Source organism: Lissotriton helveticus, chromosome 10, assembly GCF_964261635.1.
Source record: "Lissotriton helveticus chromosome 10, aLisHel1.1, whole genome shotgun sequence".
Lineage (NCBI taxonomy): Eukaryota > Metazoa > Chordata > Amphibia > Caudata > Salamandridae > Lissotriton > Lissotriton helveticus.
Window position 1 is genome coordinate 860,660,428 of NC_136071.1, and position 20,714 is coordinate 860,681,141.

At 42.7% G+C, this 20,714-nt stretch overlaps 1 protein-coding gene across 3 annotated transcripts in view; it reads left to right on the plus strand.

Moving 5' to 3' along the window:
- The first annotated feature begins 1,622 nt into the window (after positions 1–1,622).
- CREB5 (cAMP responsive element binding protein 5) overlaps positions 1,623–20,714 on the plus strand; it is a 353,305-nt gene continuing 334,213 nt past the window's right edge. For 2 of the 3 annotated variants that reach the window (XM_078663496.1, XM_078663498.1), the window contains exon 1: positions 1,643–1,753. In XM_078663496.1, the coding sequence (XP_078519622.1) occupies positions 1,743–1,753 (11 nt within the window). In that variant the 5' untranslated portion in view covers positions 1,643–1,742. Of the gene's footprint in view, positions 1,754–20,714 lie in introns of all 3 variants that reach the window. The other variant, XM_078663497.1, reaches the window with a different exon arrangement.

The following is a 20,714-nucleotide window of genomic DNA, read 5'->3' on the forward strand; positions in this document are numbered from 1 at the left end:
GGATTCAATCACAAAAGCAGCAAAATGCCAGTCGGGCCGCAGGCGGCACACTATGCTAAGCACAAATTTTTAGTTTACACGTTTTAAGCTATGCCCCTAACAGCGTCCGCCACGCCCCTTTGAGAGACCTTCCCTCCCCCCATTTTTTCATCCCACTTAAAACCCTGCTGATGAGTGCATATGGTTTGTTAGAGCTAAGGTGCCTGGAGCTGAGAAACAGTAGCACATATGGGTGCAGGTGAATAATCGTTACTTTCGTGGTTCTTTTTTTTCTGTAAAATGTGAGCTCAGTTTAAGCACTCGGACTGAATATCTCTCGGGGGTCAAGTTCTTTATGAGTAACCAATGGAATACATTGGAATGGAAAAGTGCACGTTTAAATTCACAAAGGCGTTTACAGTACACTGGTCAGTGGGCTTTGTAAAAAGACAGACAAACCAAACGTTTTTAGAAAGCATGCTGGATTTGGAATGGAAGTGAAATAATGGAGAAATGCAACTGGATAGGAATAAAGTAGCTTATTCGTGAATAGGTAATGTCTTAAGGGAAAAGTATATAGCAAATGCTTCCTTTTGTGTAGGGCATTAGTGTTTTCTAAATGTGTCCGATTGTTCGGGATAGTAGGAGGCACGGGGAGCCGAGGTCCAGAGAAATTCAATTATTTGCACAAGCTCAGACAGTTTGCGTGTATGACGCGTCTCCTAAAAAGCAGCGCAGCTGGCGAGGAATAACGGGATGTCCTGCTACTAGAGTGAAAGCGAAGGCACGTATTGAGAGTCACTCGAAGAGAGAGCAGTGCAGTGCTGTTCCAACAGCTCTCCTTCATTCAACATGCGCCCAGGGATTGTTCTGTGAACAGTGCTCCAGTTTGCATGTTATTCTACATACCTATACATTCATCCACCTACTCACCCATACATCTACTTATCCATCCATCCGCCAAATATACCTAACTACTCATCCATCCATCCATTCTAATGCACTTTCCACCCTCCCCTCCGTCCAGACGTCCACATACCTCCCTACCCACGCATTTTCGGCCATCCATCCATCCATTGGTTCTTTCACCCGCCCATTCATTCACTTACATCCGCATTCAGCTGCAGATGTACAGTCATTCATACTCTCGGGTAATCACAAGTGAAAGCCCACCCGGTGACACCCCGCCCCACCCCTCCGCGAGGTCTGCTAGTTCTCTTCCCTGTGTTCTTGAAACGCCTGGGTGTGTTTTTTTTTTCCTTATTCTTCTTTTCTTCTCGTCCCGTTTTCTGATCAAACTCAGTAAATCAGTGACAGGAGTTGCGCGTGTTTACTCTGATCTCGCAGACAGCTGCTCGGGCCCTCTCGGAGGCGGCTCTGTTTCCCTGTCTGTTTACCCGTCACCATGGGCGACTCGCCGCGCCAGGTCCCCCCGTCCGTCTGGAACTTGGCCGGGGGCTGTTTTGGTTACATCGCAGCCTCCTCGCTGCAGCGCTGCCAGATTTAAATGGTGACTTCACCAGCAGCAGCAGCGGCGCTGGGCCCGGGAGGAGGAGGGCGCGAGGGAGGCAGGGCGGGCGGGGAGGGGCGGAGGAGAGAGAGCGCGCGGCGGAGAGGGCCGGGGCATTACCTCATGACTTGGACTGCAATCAAATGGGAAGGATGTGACTCACGGGGGCTAGTTAAGCCTTGGCTCCGGTTCTACATGCACTCACTCCGGGGCTCTCACGTTGGGCACCTCAGCAGGGAATTCAGGCTCAGTGATGTCCATGAGGTTTGTTTTTTAATTTTTTTGAAAAACTTTTCTGATATGTGATGAAGTTTCCGGGGTGTCCCCATAGGGCTCCTTTGCACTCTTGGCAGGGTGCTAGAGTCACTGGTCAGTGCAGGATTCTCTGTGCACAAAGGAGAGAGAGGGGTCTGCGTGTTTATTGACCCCCGTCTTGTGATGCTGCAGAAACGTGCGCCCCCTCTCTGCCTCCAGGGGGAGGTCAGTGCAGGGCTCGCTGTCCACAGAGGAGTGAGGGAAGCTGCAGGGACCAATGGTCCGCTGGTGATGTAATGCCGGACTCTGGAGGGGGTGTCAGGGCTGCACAGCGCCCACCTGTCCTCCAGGGGTGGCGGAGCCCGTTATCATCAGTGCGCTGATGGTCGACTCCACTTGTTTTACTCGTTGTTTAGCGCCTCGCGGTCTCTTTCTAGGCGCTGCTCGCGGGATGTCATTTGTTTTGGATGCCTGTCAGCGCCGGCCGAGGCATCGAAAGTTCGACAAGTGCCCGGGGCTGTGGGAGGTCATCGGGTGAGCCCTTCCCGGGCGGGGTGAAAGGTCAGCCGGCTCTGAGCATTTAGAGCCAGATAGACGGCGTGAGAGTCGGTGTACTGTTCCCCTCATCAGCACACAGTGCCGAGACACTAAAGCGCCGGAATAACAGGAGCTTTCAAGTTAAAAACGGATTGAATGTATTTATTGTGCAGTCACTTGTAAAATCCGATTTTTATTGTGTTGATGCCGAGGTATCAGAAACTCAAAAAGGAGTTAGTGGCAATGAGGGATCCAGGCATTCTTAAAACACGCGGATGAATTCTGATTGGCGAACATTTGTTGTTACTGTTATTAAAGCTATAGCCCTGCTTTTCTCATATAATATTTATTTTCTGTTATTTAGAATATCTCCAAGAACAATACATTTGTTTCTGTTGCGCAGTGCATGTTTGTTTTTACTACATTTTTGTCTCCCCATCAGTGCGAATATTATTGTAAAAAGCAGCGCGTGTTTCTAAATGTGATCTCAGACCCAGGCGGATGGCGGTTGTACCTGTATATAATTTTATATTACCAGTGTGCACCTTGGCAGAAAGTCACTGGGGACACTGGAGTGGGATTCTAAGCAGTATTAGACAGCCAGCAGCCAAGCAGAAAGGAACAGGATTACATTTTTTTAGAAACAATAATTGTGTGAAATAGAGCACTGTGTGGCCCATGGATTACTAGAAATGAAAAAAAAATGTACGAAAAAAATACACATTGCTCTATGTTGGTTTCTAGCTTGAGTGGCGCTGCTCAATGTAGATGTTTGCAAACAGGTTTTGTTTCTTTTTGAAGCAAATTAAAGAAATACTCTTGCCTATGCTGATGACTTAACGAGGTGTCAAATGACTGTCATGAAAAATAGAATTATGCTATCCTATAATGTAAAGTCCATTAGCCTCGCTCTGGGTCATACAGAATAGAGCAGGTAAGACCCCTGGGGACAATGTTTGAGGTGGGAGTTGTGGGTGAGGGGCATTTATAATGCATGCACTCATTAGATGAGACCCAGGGGAGTACATCTTGAGGCTGACGTGTTCTTTGTTTTATCTTGGAACCCACGTGCTGCGTGTGCAGGTTTGTTTGTATACGGTTGAAAGAGAGATTCTTTGTCAGGATCTGCTCCCTCTTGAACATTACACGCACACACACACACACAATCCCCCTGGGTATAGTTTGTTCAGAAGCTGGTCCATCGTCCCCCCCCCCACACACACAGACATCTCACTGCCATCACATGGGGTGGTATATCTCTTCCAGGCAGTCTGGAGGGATGTTGACTCACGTTTCACTCCTATAGGTCACACTGGCTCTCCCATTCTTCACCATATGGACACATCCCTTCCCGCAGGCCTGTAGATACATTGACCTATAATTTCTGGTGTGGCTTCTGCCTGACATAGCTGCACAATCATACAGCATGTATATTGTTTCTCATCCCCACAAAGCAAACAGCGCGGCCCACCCGACAGGTAACACCATGTTTCCTACCCCTCTCACCTCTATCCTCTCTGACTGCCCTACTTCATATCGTCTCTTTCATACTACTGTAAGGCGCTCTGATATCTTTCGGGATCTTGTTCGCGCTATATAAAACTTTATAAATAAGTAAATAAATAAAATAAGTACTTGTTACCGGGTCCAGCCACCACTGGTCAAGCACATCTGTAAAACTACTGCAGCTGTCATCTCCACACTCATGCCCCCTCACTGCTATCACACTTTTGAACCCGATGAGCACCCATCTCTGTATGATTGTTATGAACAGTCTGTTTTTTAATACAGTATCCTGCAGCAAATGTTAATAAACTGATGCAAAAAAAGACCCAAATCAGCCATTAAAACTATCAGAAGCTAAAGGCATCCATCCTAGTGGTATCCGTAGGGGATCGATTAAATCTCGGGGTTACGAAAGAGGCCACCAGGGTGCCATAAGAAGCCACATATTTAAGGGCAGAGCTTCATGGGGGTGTTACAACCCCATAATAAATGTATTATTTAGTAAATATTTGGGTATGTGCAGGAGCTTTCAGTTGGGTATAGTAAGGTGTCTGTTGGATTTCACCTGACATTTTTATATACTCACTCAGACAAAAACACACACATTCTTGTGTTTTGAAAGTCTTAAAACAAAGGTATTTTACAAAGTACTGTGTAATAAGTACCCCTCACAATCGCACTCCTTACCCTCTCCATTCGCCCTTAATCCCCCGCATGCGCTGCTTCTCATATAATAGTTAACATTATATGCCAGCGTGATTGCCAGAAAATCTGAAGCTCTCACCCCAAGTCTTACAGACCAAGCTACACCCTGCACATATTGGTAGCTTTTGTGACCCTCCAACTACCCCAAAGTGATGATCGTGCTCTGGGAAGATCCTTTAGGCTAACACATGTGTTTTCCTTTGAACCCCAGATGAAAGTGTAGGTTGGAGGTCCCTTCAGGCAGGTAATTTAAGGAAGTCCTGATAACCTGGTTGCACACCCCCCAGCCTTCCCCTTGCTGCCTTCCAGTTTTACAGAGTCTATAACCACTGGATTTCCCCTCACCTGTTCATAGCTTGCTGCCTGAGCTCCAAGCCAGCTCACCGTGCTTGTTTCTTTCTATTCCGAAGCCGCGCCAGTACTGAACTGCATATGTAGTGAACATAGTATTATTTTAAAGGTGCCCGCTTTGTTTTACAGCAGCGTGGGCGCCCTAAATAACGACACCAGAATATTGATGGGATACAATATCCAGGACACAATATCGAAAATAAAATATAGACATGTTAATACGTCTAGATTTTCTATGCTTAACTCCATATATATGCGCCTTGTGTGTATGTTATATATATATATATATATATATATATGTCCAAGAATACTGGCCCTGCACCTCCAGCTCATATCTGGCGAACAGAATCCACGGCGAGTCCCAAATTTTCAGGCAAATGTTGTTTATTTCACCAGTTACACAGCACAACAGGTATATATATATATATATATATATATATGGATAATATATATACAAACCAATTCTGAGCTTGATACAGATCAGACACCAACACAGGGGTAGCGTCGCTATTTCATCCTTTCATTTATTTCGATTTTTTCTTGCTATGACGTATTTCGGCATACCTGCCTTGTTCACCTATATACATGTATATTCAAGATACATAGATCTGGAGATAGGAATAGTAAATCTATGCCTCTATATGTGCAGTGCTTAAATTGAAAATTAGAATTGCAGGTACCCTGTACCAGAGTGTCTGCTTGTTCTTGAGAAATGTCGGTACTCTCAAATTAAAAGTATTACATCCCTCTTGAAAAGTGCAGGTGCTCTCCCTTTAAAAATACAAAAGTGCCAGTACTCAGTACCGGACAGCACCGGTATATTTAAAGTGCTGCATATGTGCACTTACCTTTCGATAGTTTGTGCCTCAATATTCTGACCTTGGTATTCTTGTAACTCGATATTCTGGGGGTCGATATTCCTTGTACCACCTTACAGTACAGAGTCCACACACTGTGAGAAAAATACGCCAGACCTCCAGGTCACTCAGACGCAGGCCATCAGTGGGAAACTCTAGAATTCCAGCTCAAGAATAGCCCAATATGGGAAAGTTTAAATACTAACATGGAAGAAGGACTACCTAACTCCATCTCTGGATGATCACCACTTCATTTTCACTCATTAACGTGGATACACAAGGACCAAAAGGACAAAACTCCAAACAGCCTAATTAAAAATAACACATTTTTTATTTTCCAAACATTTCTACCCAATGAATGGTTGAAGTCCCCCCCTCCCACTATTAGAGTCAAATTATTTTTTACTTTATATCCCTTTGTTCCTATCCATAGGAGCTTCAGCTGTCAAGATTGTGCACCGTCAACGTCCCCATCATTTATTGTAAATTTTTTATTGACGTGTTTGTCTAATGAATGATTTTGTTTGTTTAATTCTATGCTGATTAAGTCCATGGGTGCTAAGTAAATAAAGTAAAATGTAAAGACTCAAAGCGAGGTAGTATTTAATTTGTATAGTGCATGAAATGTGGGCAATAGGTGTGTGGCTGGTGTTGGGATAGTTGACGTAGATCTGGTGTGGTGGTGGAAATAGAACGCCATTTTAGGCAGGCACTATTGGTGGAATTGATAGTTCTAGGGGCCAGTGTTCTGCCCTTTAAATGTGAGCAAGTAGTGGCATAGCTGTAACACCATATTAGTGTTTCCTGTGGGAAGGCAGCAAGTGCTTGAATGCCACAGTATTGGATACTCATTAGTGGGCCTTTTTGTTCTTAATGCTGAACTGGAGCTCGGTGTTGAGAGAAAGGGAAATGGCCATTTTAAGTCTGGCCCCTAAGAATGCTTTTGCTGTCTTGCCAGCCTCCTATTTTCAATAACAAATCATTCATGTATACACACAGGAGATTTAATTCACCCCTTTCTTTCATTGATTTGCTCAAGTGTAATTCACATTTTGCTTCCAACCACCACAGCATATAGCATGGGGCAAATAGGTCAGCCCATTTCATCCATTGGCTGTCTCGCACTGTGAGTGAAGGCATTTTCCCTGATCACATGTGCCTGTCTGAAAAGCAGTTCACTTTAGTGACAGGGCTGGTGTGTCTTGGCTACTCCTATTTGTTAACATGTTCTATATGTTTGCCTATGTTGACACTTTGTGTAGAAACGATCTTGAGCGTGGTAGGTTTTGAAGTGAGGATTTATTGAAAATAGAGAACAGCTTAACAACCACTGATGGGAGACAAGGGAAACACAGCAGATCTCCACAGAACTCCTCCTGTCTCTCACACATGGAATCCCATAACATTCTCTAGTGACCAATAACAATTCTACAAATGACATAATTAAGAATACCACACACCTCCCCCTTTAGAAATACAAATTTAAAAAAACACAAACTTTGCATATGTTTGTAAAATAAATACATAAATAAACATTGCATGATTGCTAAGACTAGACCTATTGACTTGCCATTGCTTGTTCTGAGGCTGGGGCTAGTAGCAGTAACCCATCTGTGCCGTTAGTGGGTCAACCACTGCCCATAATGCAGAGTAATGGTGGGAGACTCTTCCTCATATCTTCCTCATATGCGTCATCGAAGTAGTGAAAGGGGGTGAGGGCATGCAAGGACACAGAATAGAAGATTTGAGGGGATATCAGATTTAGTTTTTCTGGAATGGCAGCAGTATTGGCCATGGCAATGGTACTGATCTAGAACACTCATCTTTTTATTGAAGAGCCATGGAAGCAGGAATAGTAATTGCTATAGAACAGGACCATATTGAGCTTTGAGTAATTCAGACGGAAACCTCTTCACAGCCAAGTATGTTCCACTTTGGACCAGTGGATTGCCATGAGCAGTGGCGTAGCTAGGCACTTGGTTGCCCGTGGCGGTCCCTGCCGTTGCCGCTCCGCTGAAGAGCTGGGGCGAGGGGGGTGCTAGCGAGATTCCCTGCGCGTTTGCATCTCCGCAGTAAGAGCGGGTGAGGTAGGGTGGCCGGGAGCCACAACCCCCAAAACATGTGCCGCCCATGGCGGACCCCTCCACCCCCTTGCTACGCCACTGGCCATGGGCCTTCATGCGATCAAGGGATAATGGGCCCACTAGCCATAGTATGGCTAGTGGCCCTGGGCCTGACACCACTGCACCTACTGCACTATTGATATCTATGCTTCTAGTTTGGTCCAACAACCCCTGAAGGTGTGCGGGAGGATAGAGACTTCCTACCATGTGGAGGCCCCACTGAAGCTCCCTCATTCTCAGCCGCTCATAAAGGACGACACTTGTTACCATTCGGGTAGGATGGTCCAGCCACTTGAAGCAACATCCTGACTCCTACTACCATAATCTGTGATCATTTTGTGTGACAAGAATAGAAAATAACATGGGCAACTCCAATTGCGATTCTGCCAGCGCATTAGTACGCACTGAACACAACAGGTGCTGTCACCCAATTGAATGGTACTCTATCTACCTCAGAAGGATGGATGGATGACTTGGTTGTTCCAGGATTTGAACACTGGCCTGCAAATCACTGCTTCTCTCAGCAGCAAGTGCTAAACCCACTGAGCTACCACATGTGAGCCTTAAGCAGTTGCTTTCTTGGTCTCATTTACTTGTCATGTTTGCATCCAATCAGAAGTCCTATTCGACCACACACTAAGCTGATCCTCAAACTTGACCCATAAATGGCACACTGACTACTTCTTAACATTACTTTGGGCTTCTGTTAGTGTCAGTCTTCCTGTATCACCTTTTAACTAAGCTCATCAGATGATTAATCTTTAGGTTTTATAACATTTCCAGGCCATAGCAAAAAATCCTTGATTTATGAATGCCAGGCTGGCATGCAAATTCCAGCACCGTTAGCCAAAGGCACTTTGCCCACGAGCTCTGTCCTCCCACTCACTGTTGAGTCGTCCTTTCCAGTTTACATATGTTTACTCATGTGTAGGTAAGGGGTGCGTAGTGCACTGCTTTCATGCCGTACTCAGACGTAAGAAATACAAATAACATACGTTAACCACAGATATTGAACGTTACATTCTGTACTCTATGATACACAAAAATATTAACTTAAAATATTTTTAAACAGTTTTACCAAAAAATGATTTTAAAAAACAAAATAGTGGAAAAAACGAAATGATAATTTGCTGAAATTTAGAATATAGTTAATACGATTTTATTGCCAATATCTCCTGGAACCTTGATTTTTTTCTTGTCCTACAAGGCGGCGATTTTATCATTCTGTGGATTTGTCGCTGTTAGCTGATTTCCCGGATCTTATGGCAGTGTGTTATGAAGGTAGAGTTTTGGGATTTCCGTGCGTTTTTAAAGATGAAAACGTTTTCAAACAGACGACAACTACTTTGTTTTCCTCTTACACGGCAGTCTGTATTCACCTTTTATAGTTAGTGTCTTGACTGGTTCTATTTTTTGTTTGAGCGTTTTGTTTCGCAAAACTTTAATGTCATAATATATATTTCCCGTTTGCACATGGGACAAAGAAAAACTTTGTTTTCTTCTGGTCAGTAGATGGCAGTATGGACAATGCCTTTCAACATTACATTGTATATTGTATTTATTGAATAGCAGCTTTTATATAGCGCTTCATAACTATCATTGCGAGTTAGACGCATTATAATTGTGTAGTGGATGCTATGGATTCATTTTTGGGCTTCGTGAATTTAAAGATTTTGTTTTCAGGATTATGTGTTTAGTATTATTGACGTTTTTAGGTATTTTACTATTGGTGTTTTATTTATCTTTTTTTGTTTATATTTTATTATGGCCTATACTACTTTTGTAGCAGCTCATGTACAACATAAATATGGGGGTGTAGAGTCACCCACTACAGGATCAGTAAACACCATGTGTGGGTTACATTCATGGCATGCCCTGTGGTATGTGTGTCTATGATGAGGATAAAGTAATGTGTTTGACCTTCACACTCGCCAACTTTGTGCCAGCACCTTTGCACGCTTGGCAAGTCTTGCAGACGCATACAGGTGTTTAAACTTTGGAGAGGGGGGTTCAAAAGAGTTCTCATTCTCACAGACATGCTTTCCAAATTGTGTACTCGCCCCCAGCACACAAATATCCGTTCACAAAAAAATTGGCAGACTGCAAGTTCAGACCGTAGTGTATTTTTGGGTAGGAATGAAAAAGCAATTTATTAAAAATACATTTTATTTTGGGGAAGGATATGTGGCCTTGTGGCTGTAACTGCCTCATTGAAATGGTAACCGGGTTCGAATCCCGGCCTCTGCTCACCTTTCCGTGATTCTGGGCAAATCACTTAATCTCCCCTGCCTCAAAACATGAATAACATTTTCTGCTACGTATATAAAGCGCTTTAAACCACTCTGACAAGTTCGTGGTACCTAATAAAACTTAAATAAAAATAAATAAATATATGTCTTTGAAATTAGAGATCTGAGCGTGAGTTTACGTGCATTATTGCAATTTCTTGGCGTTTGGAACGTAGGAAGTCAATGCTGCAGCTCTCGCTGGCCACACATTTTTGTAATTCTATCCCGAAATAGCACAATAAAAGAAAGATTTGAATATGCAAACTGGGAATGTAACATTCTCCGCTGAAGCCAGTCTATTTGAATGAAGCAACACTTTTCCAAACTAGAAAGTAAAGCCTCCCTGGCTTGCACTGGAACTGCTGGATAGCAGGGTGGGTTATGGGGTGCGTGAAGCCTCCAGTGCACAGATTTCTGTCTTGAAGGACGTCAGTCTGTGTCTCATCCTTTTGAAGTTGTTAAAGCGCTGTCTCTGGAGCCAGAGTACAAACATGCTGCAGCAGTTCTTGGAGACTGTGCTAGTTGAGTGAGTCACAAAACATAAGATTATTTATTTCACAACCATAAACCTGGGAAGTCTCGTTCAGGTTTTGAGGAGAACCTTAAGGAAGTTCGTCAAGAAAGACTGGTGTATGCCTGAACCTTATTTCAGCAAGACCTGAACCTCATTTCAGCAAGAGTATAGGAGACACAGTCATAGACATACTTATAAAAACATGCACTGGAGGGGCATGGGTTAATAATCAAAACGTAAGATTTAGGAAATAATAGAAATTATGGCCCAGATCTCCTAAGATTCTGCGCCTGGGTCGAGTCACTCTTTGGTGCAGGCACAACGTAAAATTCATTTTGGGATTTATGAAACCACTCAAATCCCGATTTGCGTGGCTTTGTAAAAAAAAAAAGTAGTGTTAGACAGCGTATAGCACTGTCTTGCATCAGGTAGGCATTACATGGGTGGTTCAATGGCGTTTGCATGTATCTACCCATGTATTTTGACGCAAACCAATATTTACAAAGACTTATAGCCATGGGTTTGCACCAACTGGTAAGTCTACCTGAGGGTGGCATAACGTGGGGGAAATATCTTTATTTCTCCTCATTACTTACTCTTTTCATGTGCGCTGAATCGGAAGACCTCGCTAGATTATACGTGAGATGCCAAGCTGTGCTCCACCCTAAAAAAATGGGACCATGCAAAAGTCACACTGAAAGCATTCTGGTTCTCAGTGTAGAAAAGGGCTGATTAAGGGTCCTGACCAATTACTTTCATAAACTACAACCTTAGGATTTTACAACGAGATGCACCATTTTGCATCTGTGACAGACAGTGAGAAAGAAGAAAAACAGAGAAAGCATGCTGAGAAGAAAATAACATTGAGCAATCAAACGAGCTTGCAGGGCAAGGACAGATTAGGTGATCAATGGTCTTTAACCCCCAGGCACAAAAGTGACTCAGATGGTTTTGCATGGTGATTCCACTCCAAGAACTCTCCAATTGGAATCTATAGCAGGCATAAATGGAGAAAGTTGTTTTTTACACATTCTTCCAAATAAGAAGATGTGTGCAATGCCTGCTCAAGGTATATGGTTATGTTATGTACACAGTTTCTCATTTCAATGTTGATTTCAATAAGTCAGTTTCAAATGACCCTTGTTTTATCATTTTAGGCATGTTTTACTGTTCTGCCTAATTTATATCTCTTTGTTAATGATGCAATATTGGTTTTATGCCAAGAGAAAAAAGAAACCATTTCCAGGATTAGTCAGCACCTAAAGAAGGAAGTCTTAAGGGTGTCTGAGCAAATCTGTTGTAGGTCAATTTGTCTTCTCAATGGTTGCAGAGATTGCCATGTGATTTAATTCTAGGCATATTCTGTGTTGTGGGATTGACTGGCGAGGATTATCTGAAGTGTGTCTAAACTTTTGTCTAAACTGGTGAGGAGTCTCTGCAACCTAATTGTTGTAAATGGTAGAAGAACTAGGTCGTCTGCATTAGCCATACAGGGGATGTGATGAGAATACAACCCCGATCAAATGGAGCACTGTAGTCCATGAAACATGTGAAGATTTTGATGTTGGGACTAGAAATTCCTTGACTAGCTCCCAATGCATGGGTAAAGATTATATTTAGTGGTGAGCAATATATATATAAACTGTTGATAATGGTATAACAACTGAGTTGAATCTCCAAAGACAAAAACAGGAACTCCAGGCACAGGCTTTGTAAATCATAAACCAAAATCAATGTATCTACGAATATATGCATGTATTAGTGACATTGACTAGGTTAAAATGGCGGCACAGCCACGCACTAGGTTTTTTACTTTTAGAAGTGGATTTCATCACGGTGTTTAAGTCCGTTGTTTATTTCTAGTAACAAAAGTGTATTTAAATGTGCAATCTGTAAATGCTTCTTAGCGTGACCAAGACGAAAGTCGAAACACGTTGCTGTGCAGTCTGATGTACGAATAAATTACCTGCAAATCCATGCGAGGTGTCCGTGAGAATTCTTCCTGAGTGAGGAGGTACTACGTGTAATATTGTACGGGGCTGCCGGTGCCCTGATCACGGACCGCCCTGTGAGACGGCTTCTTTCATTACCGGAGCTGCTGTTTTTCATATATATATATATATATTCACTGAAAAAACCATAGGTTATAGACCATATATAGTTAGGAATTAGCATTTAAAAAACCTTATTTTACTCACACAAAACCATTGAAATTCCATATATAGTTAGTTGCACTAACTATATATCGCGCACCCGCAATCCACTGCTGATGATGTCACATATTACATCATTCATGACATGGTCAGTGACATCACTGATGACATCACTGATGACATCTCAAATGACATCACTGATGACATCATCTAGTGTCTGTGTGTTTTTGTAAAGTTTAAATATGTTTTACATATTGAAGAATGAGTGGATGTATGGAAGAATGAGTGTGTGTGTGGCTGGCTGGGAGGTGTGTGACTCTGTGCATATCAATGTGTACTTGTATCAGTGATTGTATAAGAGAGTAAGTATGTGTTAGTATATGTGTGAAAAGTATGGTGTTCTGTGTTTAACTGTATAGATGAGGAAATCGAAGTGTGATTGATTCTTCACAGGACTGACTAGGTGTATGAGTGCATATGATAGTGTTGTAATAATGAGTGACTGTATGTATGAGTGATTGTATGGGTGAATGAGTGAATGTGTGTGTAGACGTAGGAATCAGTGAGTGCGTATGTAGTAACTGGTATTGGTGTGTCATGATGTCATCAGTGATGTCATTTGAGATGTCATCAGTGATGTCATTTGAGATGTCATCAGTGATGTCATCAGTGATGTCATCAGTGATGTCACTGAAGTATGGTGTTCTGTGTTTAACTGTATAGATGAGGAAATGGAAGTGTGATTGATTCTTTACAGGACTGACTAGGTGTGTGAGTAACTCCATGGATGAGTGGCAGTGTGTGAGTGTCTGCATAGGTGTATGAGTGCATATGATAGTGTTGTAATAATGAGTGACTGTATGTATGAGTGATTGTATGGGTGAATGAGTGAATGTGTGTGTAGACGTAGGAATCAGTGAGTGCGTATGTAGTAACTGGTATTGCTGTGTCATGATGTCATCAGTGATGTCATTTGAGATGTCATCAGTGATGTCATCAGTGATGTCATTTGAGATGTCATCAGTGATGTCATCAGTGATGTCACTGACCATGTCATGAATGATGTAATATGTGACATCATCAGCAGTGGATTGCGGGTGCGCGATATATAGTTAGTGCAACTAACTATATATGGAATTTCAATGGTTTTGTGTGAGTAAAATAAGGTTTTTTAAATGCTAATTCCTAACTATATATGGTCTATAACCTATGGTTTTTTCAGTGAATTTTCATGGTTTTGTAAATGCTAATTCCTAACTATATATGGTCTATAACCTATGGTTTTTTCAGGGAATTTCATAGGTTTTTTAATAGCAAATCTTTATAAAAATAATACATTTTAAATCTAATTTTATATTTTATAATTTTTTTATTTTTTTTTAATATTATTTTTAGTGCGCTCCCGGGGCGCGGACAGGTGAACGCACGGGTAAGCGAAATCTTGCGGCGCGCCCCGGGGCGCGTACTAATGCGCGTCCCGGAAGCGCTATTGCCGAGAACGAAAACAACATCGTGACGTATCGCGTAGCCGCCACGCCTTGCGTCATAAGACACGTATCGCGTAGCCGCGAGATGCGTCTTATGACGCACCGCGTAAGCGCACCCGGAAGCGCATACGATCGCGCAACGTAAGCGCCCCGATGCGCTTACGATACACGCCCGGGGCGCGCCCCGGGGCGCGTAGCGTAAGCGCGTCAAACCATGTGACTTTAAAATAACACTTTTCATTGGTTCCGAACTTTTTATTTTCCAAATTGTGTGAAACCCACCCATTTCTCTCACTATTGCTTTGTACTTGGAGAGAGCAAGAGCTGTTGTGTCTACTCTATCTCCTACTTTTCTGATCTCCAGCAATGGCTGCAAGAGAGTCATCCAGCAGTGATTCAGAGGGATTTTTAGATGAGGACCCTCCTCAGCAAAAGAAAAAAACCCATTTCATCTGGAAATTTTACGAAATCCCAGAAGGACAGAAAAAAGTCAACGCTCCCAAAGTAACATGCAAAATATGTGGGAGTAGTTTATCCAGAGGCAATCCTCTGAAAAAATATAGTTTTGGGAATGCTAATTTGATCCGGCATGTGAAAAGAAGACACCCTAACAACTTTGCCAGGGAGAGTGTCAGAGAGCTGGCACGGAATGTACCCACAGATGGCGGCAGCACCTCCACTGGTGGAGCAACACCTTCGGGACCACCCCGTGGAAGAATGATCCCTAACATTCAGCCGGTGTTTGCGGGCATCAAATTTTTGTGCGCAGAGTGTGACGAACTGCTCTGCTATGGGGAGCAGAGTGTTGAACTGATTGCCCTAAAGAAACAGCAACACCGCTGCTCTTCCAGTCCCTAAATTTTCAATTTTTTTTGCTCCTGTTGAGCAGTTTTGGAATCCTTGTTTTTGTTTTTCCCTTGAAAAAAATCCAAAAAAAATATAAAATTGTTTTAAAAAGTCTAAAAAAATATAAAACAACAAAAACAAAAAAAAATATATAAAACAACAAAATGAAAAAAAAAAGTTCTTTTCAGAACTACCTCCAATTTTTAAAAAGAAGCTTTATTTTTTTAAAAGTCTGTCATTTTTAATCTCCATGGTACGCTCCCCCGTACGCTCCCCGGTGCGCGTACCGGGCGCTCACCCCCGCGAAAATCGAATTTTTTTTAAATTTTTTTTTTCACCCGCGGGAGCCTTTTATGGCCCCCACATGAAACCTAGGGGGTCAGGGGGTGTGTACCCTGCCCCCTCTTGCTCATTTCCCCATTTGATTTTTGCCACCTCTTGTGTCTCAATCCTACCGAGACACAAGATGGCGGCCGCTGCGGACTGTTTCGAATGTTTATAGACACCCGAGAACCAATCAGCTTGCCGTGCGCAAGTCGCGTGGCGCGCCTGGAGCGCTCCCCGGTACGCGTACCGGGGAGCGCTCCAGGCGTGGCTCTAGATATATATCTTTTTTTGAACGTTAATTTCTCAAAATCCACTGTAGCACATATATTGAGACCTACAAAAGGCACATCGGGCTACCAGTCCCTACAATTTTGCCAAGTTTCGTGGAAATCCATTCAGCCGTTCGGGCTAAAAGTGAGGCCAACCGCCCTATGGAAATTAACATGGGAAAAACGCGTTTTGGGACCCCCCTTTTTTCTCGGCCCCCCCTTGACGAACCCCCCCAAAATTTTCAGGGGCTGCTCAGAAACAAAATGTGCCATTTTCCTGAAAATTTCAGCCAATTCCGTCCACAAACGCCAAAGTTATTAGACATAGAATTTTCAAAAAACCCATAGAGAAAAAATCCTAACTATATATACCTACTGGCGACCGGCAGTAGGTAATATATATATATGTTGTATGTCGTCCTCAGCTTTGAACAGCTCAGCATATACTGCCAAAGGATGATGCGAGACCCAGTTCTCGGTGTTGTTAAATCTTTATTGTGAACCCAAACACCAGTTTGCCACGACGCGTTTCGGCCAAAGCCTTGATCACATGACGATATATATATAATTGAGAAGGTTGTGTGCCTGAACCCAGGCTTCTAATTTTGCCAGGAATATTCTGGCGGAAATATCCCCATCTGTGCCAGTAAAGCTATTAGTGTATGGTTGTTTGGATCTGATTTTGTCTCCTTTTCATGGATTAGTTAAAAGAATAATCCCTTTCATGGTGGCACATGTCTGCCATTTGTAAAGGTATTGCTTTAAAATGGCTATAGAGCTGCAGCCTATTCAGCTGGGGTCTGCTTTATGATATCAAAAGCTATCCCACTTGGCAAGGGGCTCTGTAAGCTTTGTCTTATGGCTACCATGATTATTTCCAGGATTATTAGCATGATTCTTGTTGACTCACAGAGTAGGGGGAGTAATAGATTCTGTTTGCTGTTCGTATATATGGAATTTATATAGGATTTCATTAGCGCTCCTGGTGTACGGTAGTCTTATGGACTTTTGCTTCTTCTGCCACTAGCTTTACCTACTAGAGGACAGTAGTTTATGTTATCTCTGCTTTTTACTATGGAAAGCACTCCTGCTCATTAGTCTTCTAGGTTTTCTCTTTTTGTCTGCAGTAGCTGTGCTTTGGAGTTGCACTTTATTTGTCAAATTCCACTTTGGAGTCACATGGTTTAATGATATTGCTGGTTCCCTGATGTAGGTTCTTTTAAAATTGCTAATTTTAAAGAAAACAGTTTTTGTTTATTGTGTGCTTGCACCTTGCCACGTGCCATATTAAATGACTTCGATGCTAGCACATTAATTAGTGTGATGAAAAATAAAAATGGTGCCCACAAGTAGCTGCAAACCTTTCCATTAGTTGCTTCCAGTGATACAGTTATACTCTTGCCACAGCCTCCTCATTCACCGGCAAAGGAGTTAATTGAGACTACAATGTAATGTCCCAGGTTAACTGTGAATCCCTGTGTTCTTCTTGACAATAACCTATGGTGTACTCTTCCCTGGAGCTTTCCTTTTGAGGGAAGCCAAATACTTCCAGTTGTATGATGTTTGCTTTATATTCTTGGGATTTATTTAAATCTCTTACAATACTGAACATCTGATAGGTGCATGAATGTATCGTCAACCACAGTACTGCTTCCTTCTACTGTAGATAACAATTGTGGTGGCTGATATTCATTGAATCTGCAACTCATGGCTGTGAGACCTAAAGTGTTGAAGAACTCAAAGATCCTTTTATCTTGCGAAGAGTAATATCCTCATGGCGTGGTCTTGATAGAAACATGGAAGTAGATACCTCATGCTAATAAAGATTTGCTGGCTAGCTCCTCTGGAAAATGATCAGAGGTTAGGTCTCTAGTTATGGCTGTGGCAGCTATAGGATTTGGAAGCGGTACTAATTCAATTTCCTTGAGAAAAAGCATCAAGTTCATGTTTAACTGATTTAAGATCAGGTTGCAGATAAATGGTGAGAATCAGAAGCTGCTGTGTTGTTGACCAAATCCCCCTCAGTATAGCTTCAGCTGCTAAACTGAAGCACACACTAGTGGGTACTAGTTTTGTTTCATAATCCAAGGTGCTGTTGAGGATGGTTTGCAGTCCACCATATGGTCAGCCGTGCATGCTGGGTCTAGCTAATTTCTCTACCACATGAACATTGTTCATCCCTAATTGTCTAAAATTCCAGGTCTCCTCCAGGCGCATCACTTGGAAGTTGTTAACAAAATGTGATGGATTATTGTCAGCCTTATGAAAGTATTTTTCATAGCCTTGCTGTGTTCCATTAAAGTAAGGTGAATGGACTTAGTGTTATGTTATCCATATTTTTGCGGTTATGCATAAGAGGGTGCTGAGTTCTGACTTCACTATCCAATCCAGAGAGTATGTGTTAGGAGCAGTGTATGGGGCCTGTATTAAACAATGTATTAATCAATCTCTTCCAACTTATTATCCCCCACAAGCTAACCACCACTCTATAGTAAGCTATAGTAAGCTTGCCTGCTTATTACTTTCTTAAAATCTTCAGTTTCTTGAAGAGTTGTGCTGTCTTCGCCCAATAGTTTTGATATTCTGCTCAATGTGTCACTGCTTAAGATTGTTTTCGACAAACAGACTGACATTTAGCTCTTACTCTGAGGAAGATTGGGTATTTGGGCAGTGGGATATTAGATATGACCAGCTTCTGCTCTTCTTTCTAAGATGTGCAGTGGTATATATTAATGCTGTGGGAGTGGTCTGCCTATGTAATTTGCTGTGTATTGGTATGTCAGGCATTTGTAGCAAGCACGACTTGATCCTTATGCAATCCCTTGATTTGATATTTTTAGATGGAAGAACATTTCTTTGCAGTTCTATTATATTGCTCCAGTTAAGGGTGTCATATGGTCCTTCTGGATTTCTACTTGGGCTGCAGTTTGAACCTCAGCATTTGAAATTGTCCCCAGTGTTCCTGATTTGGTCTTGGCAATGACTATATCCTTCGTTAGACCTTCCAGAATTGGGAATTTGGAATTATAGGATGTAGGGCTAGATGTACGACTATTTTTTGTGGTCACAAACGGAAAATCGGCCCGTTTGCAACCGCAGAAGAGGTCCTGGCCTGTACAAATGCTATTTTGCGAGTCGTTGACTCACAAAATTGCGTTTGCGACTCTCACTATTAGGAAGGGACGTCCCTTCCTAATAGCGAGTCACAATGGAATGTACCATTGTTTTGGAACTGCATTTGCGGCAGCAATACACTCGCAGTTTACCACCTACTTCAAGTAAGTGGTAAGCCACTCACAAACAGGAGGTGGTCCCTAGGGGACCCCTCCCCTTTGTGAATGGATGCAAAAATATTTTTTAAGAGCAGGCCCTTAAAAAATGAAACAGAAATGTTTCATTTTTCTTTGTTAAATGCATCCCTGTAAGGAAAACGGGCTGCATTTAAAAACTAAAAAAAAACAGCTTTATTTAAAAAAGCAGTCATAGACATGGTGGTCTGCTGACCCCAGCATGCCACAATCCCTGGGAGTGCTAGCCATTCCTAATAGGATCGCAAATTGCACCAGTGTCATGAATATTAATGAGGCATGCAATTTGATGAGTGGGCGGGGCTGAGTGCGTTGGCAGCACTGGGGATAACGGAAGGGGTTAAGAATTGCAAACAGTGTCTGAGACACAGTTGTACATACCAATTTGTGAGTTGCAAATTACGAGTTGAAAAACAACACAATTTGCGAGTCGTACATCTGGCCCTAAGTTACTAACAACACTGAAAAAGTGAATTACTAGTTGGAGGGATGGTAGTTCATCACAAGTAATAATTGCACTATTTTTGTTAGGTTCAGTAAAGGTTTCAGTAATTTAAACTTGAGCTCAAACCCTTGTAGAATTGGCACAGAGCAGATAGGTTTAACACAAAAAATGTGAAGCATTTAGAAGTACCAAAACATATAAAAAGTAAAAAACACAACACAATAAAATACCCCTCTCAAATTTATAAAAATAGAGAATGTTTTAATGAATAAAATGACACCAAATCAACAAAAATACAATACGGCAAACTGGAGATGTGATTTTTTGAAGTCTTAAATAAATAGAGCACCAAAAAGAGCAAAGCGCCAACCGCTGGCAGCTAGTCTCACTAGCCTGAGACAAAGGTACGTTTTAAGGCTGACCTCGATGGAGTGCAGGTGGGATACAAGGACCAGGTTGGTGACAGTCAAAGAGTTACCTTGGGGCGCACACATTTTATGTGAGGGTAGAGTCCTCAGCAGGACAAGGCAGGCTGGATCCGAAGATGGGTCTCTCAAATACAGATTGCAGAAGGATGAAGTCTCGGTGAAGCCATCGACCAAGGTAGGAAAGACTCTGAGAGGGAAAAGTTCAGAGTTAGCGCCCCGGAAGCCGTCGACATTAACTGGATCCTACTCAGCATCAGGCCAGGTGTTAATTTTTACAGTCGGAATTTGACTCTTTTCTGGAAGTAAAATTTCCTTTGCGAGACAAGTCTGCAGGCTTTGGGCATGCTGAATAGGATTTGCTGCTCCAGAGAAGAACAAAGTGGAAACTGTGGTGAAGTCAGGCCCATCAGTAATGCACTATCTGTAGATCGGCTGGCAGGTTGTTCCCGGCCCCACTGTGGTTTTCCTGGCAGAAAGTCTCAAAAAAGTTTCTAAATCCTAACTTTTGTGTGTGGGCTGGAGGGTTACACACTCTGACACCGGCCAATGTTTCCAAGAACTCAGGAACAGCACTTGGGGGTCAAAACCCTCTCCAACAGAAGCCACTGGCAGAGTCCGTGGCTGGTCCAGTTGAAACTGGTCATTTGGGCTCATTCAGGAAAGTGGCCTCTTGCAGCTTATGTGTCTTTGTAACTAAACTGTGGGTCAGCCAACTGACCCTTAGGGTACACTTCTTTTTCTGGGTCCAAGTGGAAATAGGTCTAGCCCTTGGGGTTCTCCTCTCAGGTCTCAACAGCAGGTGTAGTCCTCCTTCTGTCTTCCACAG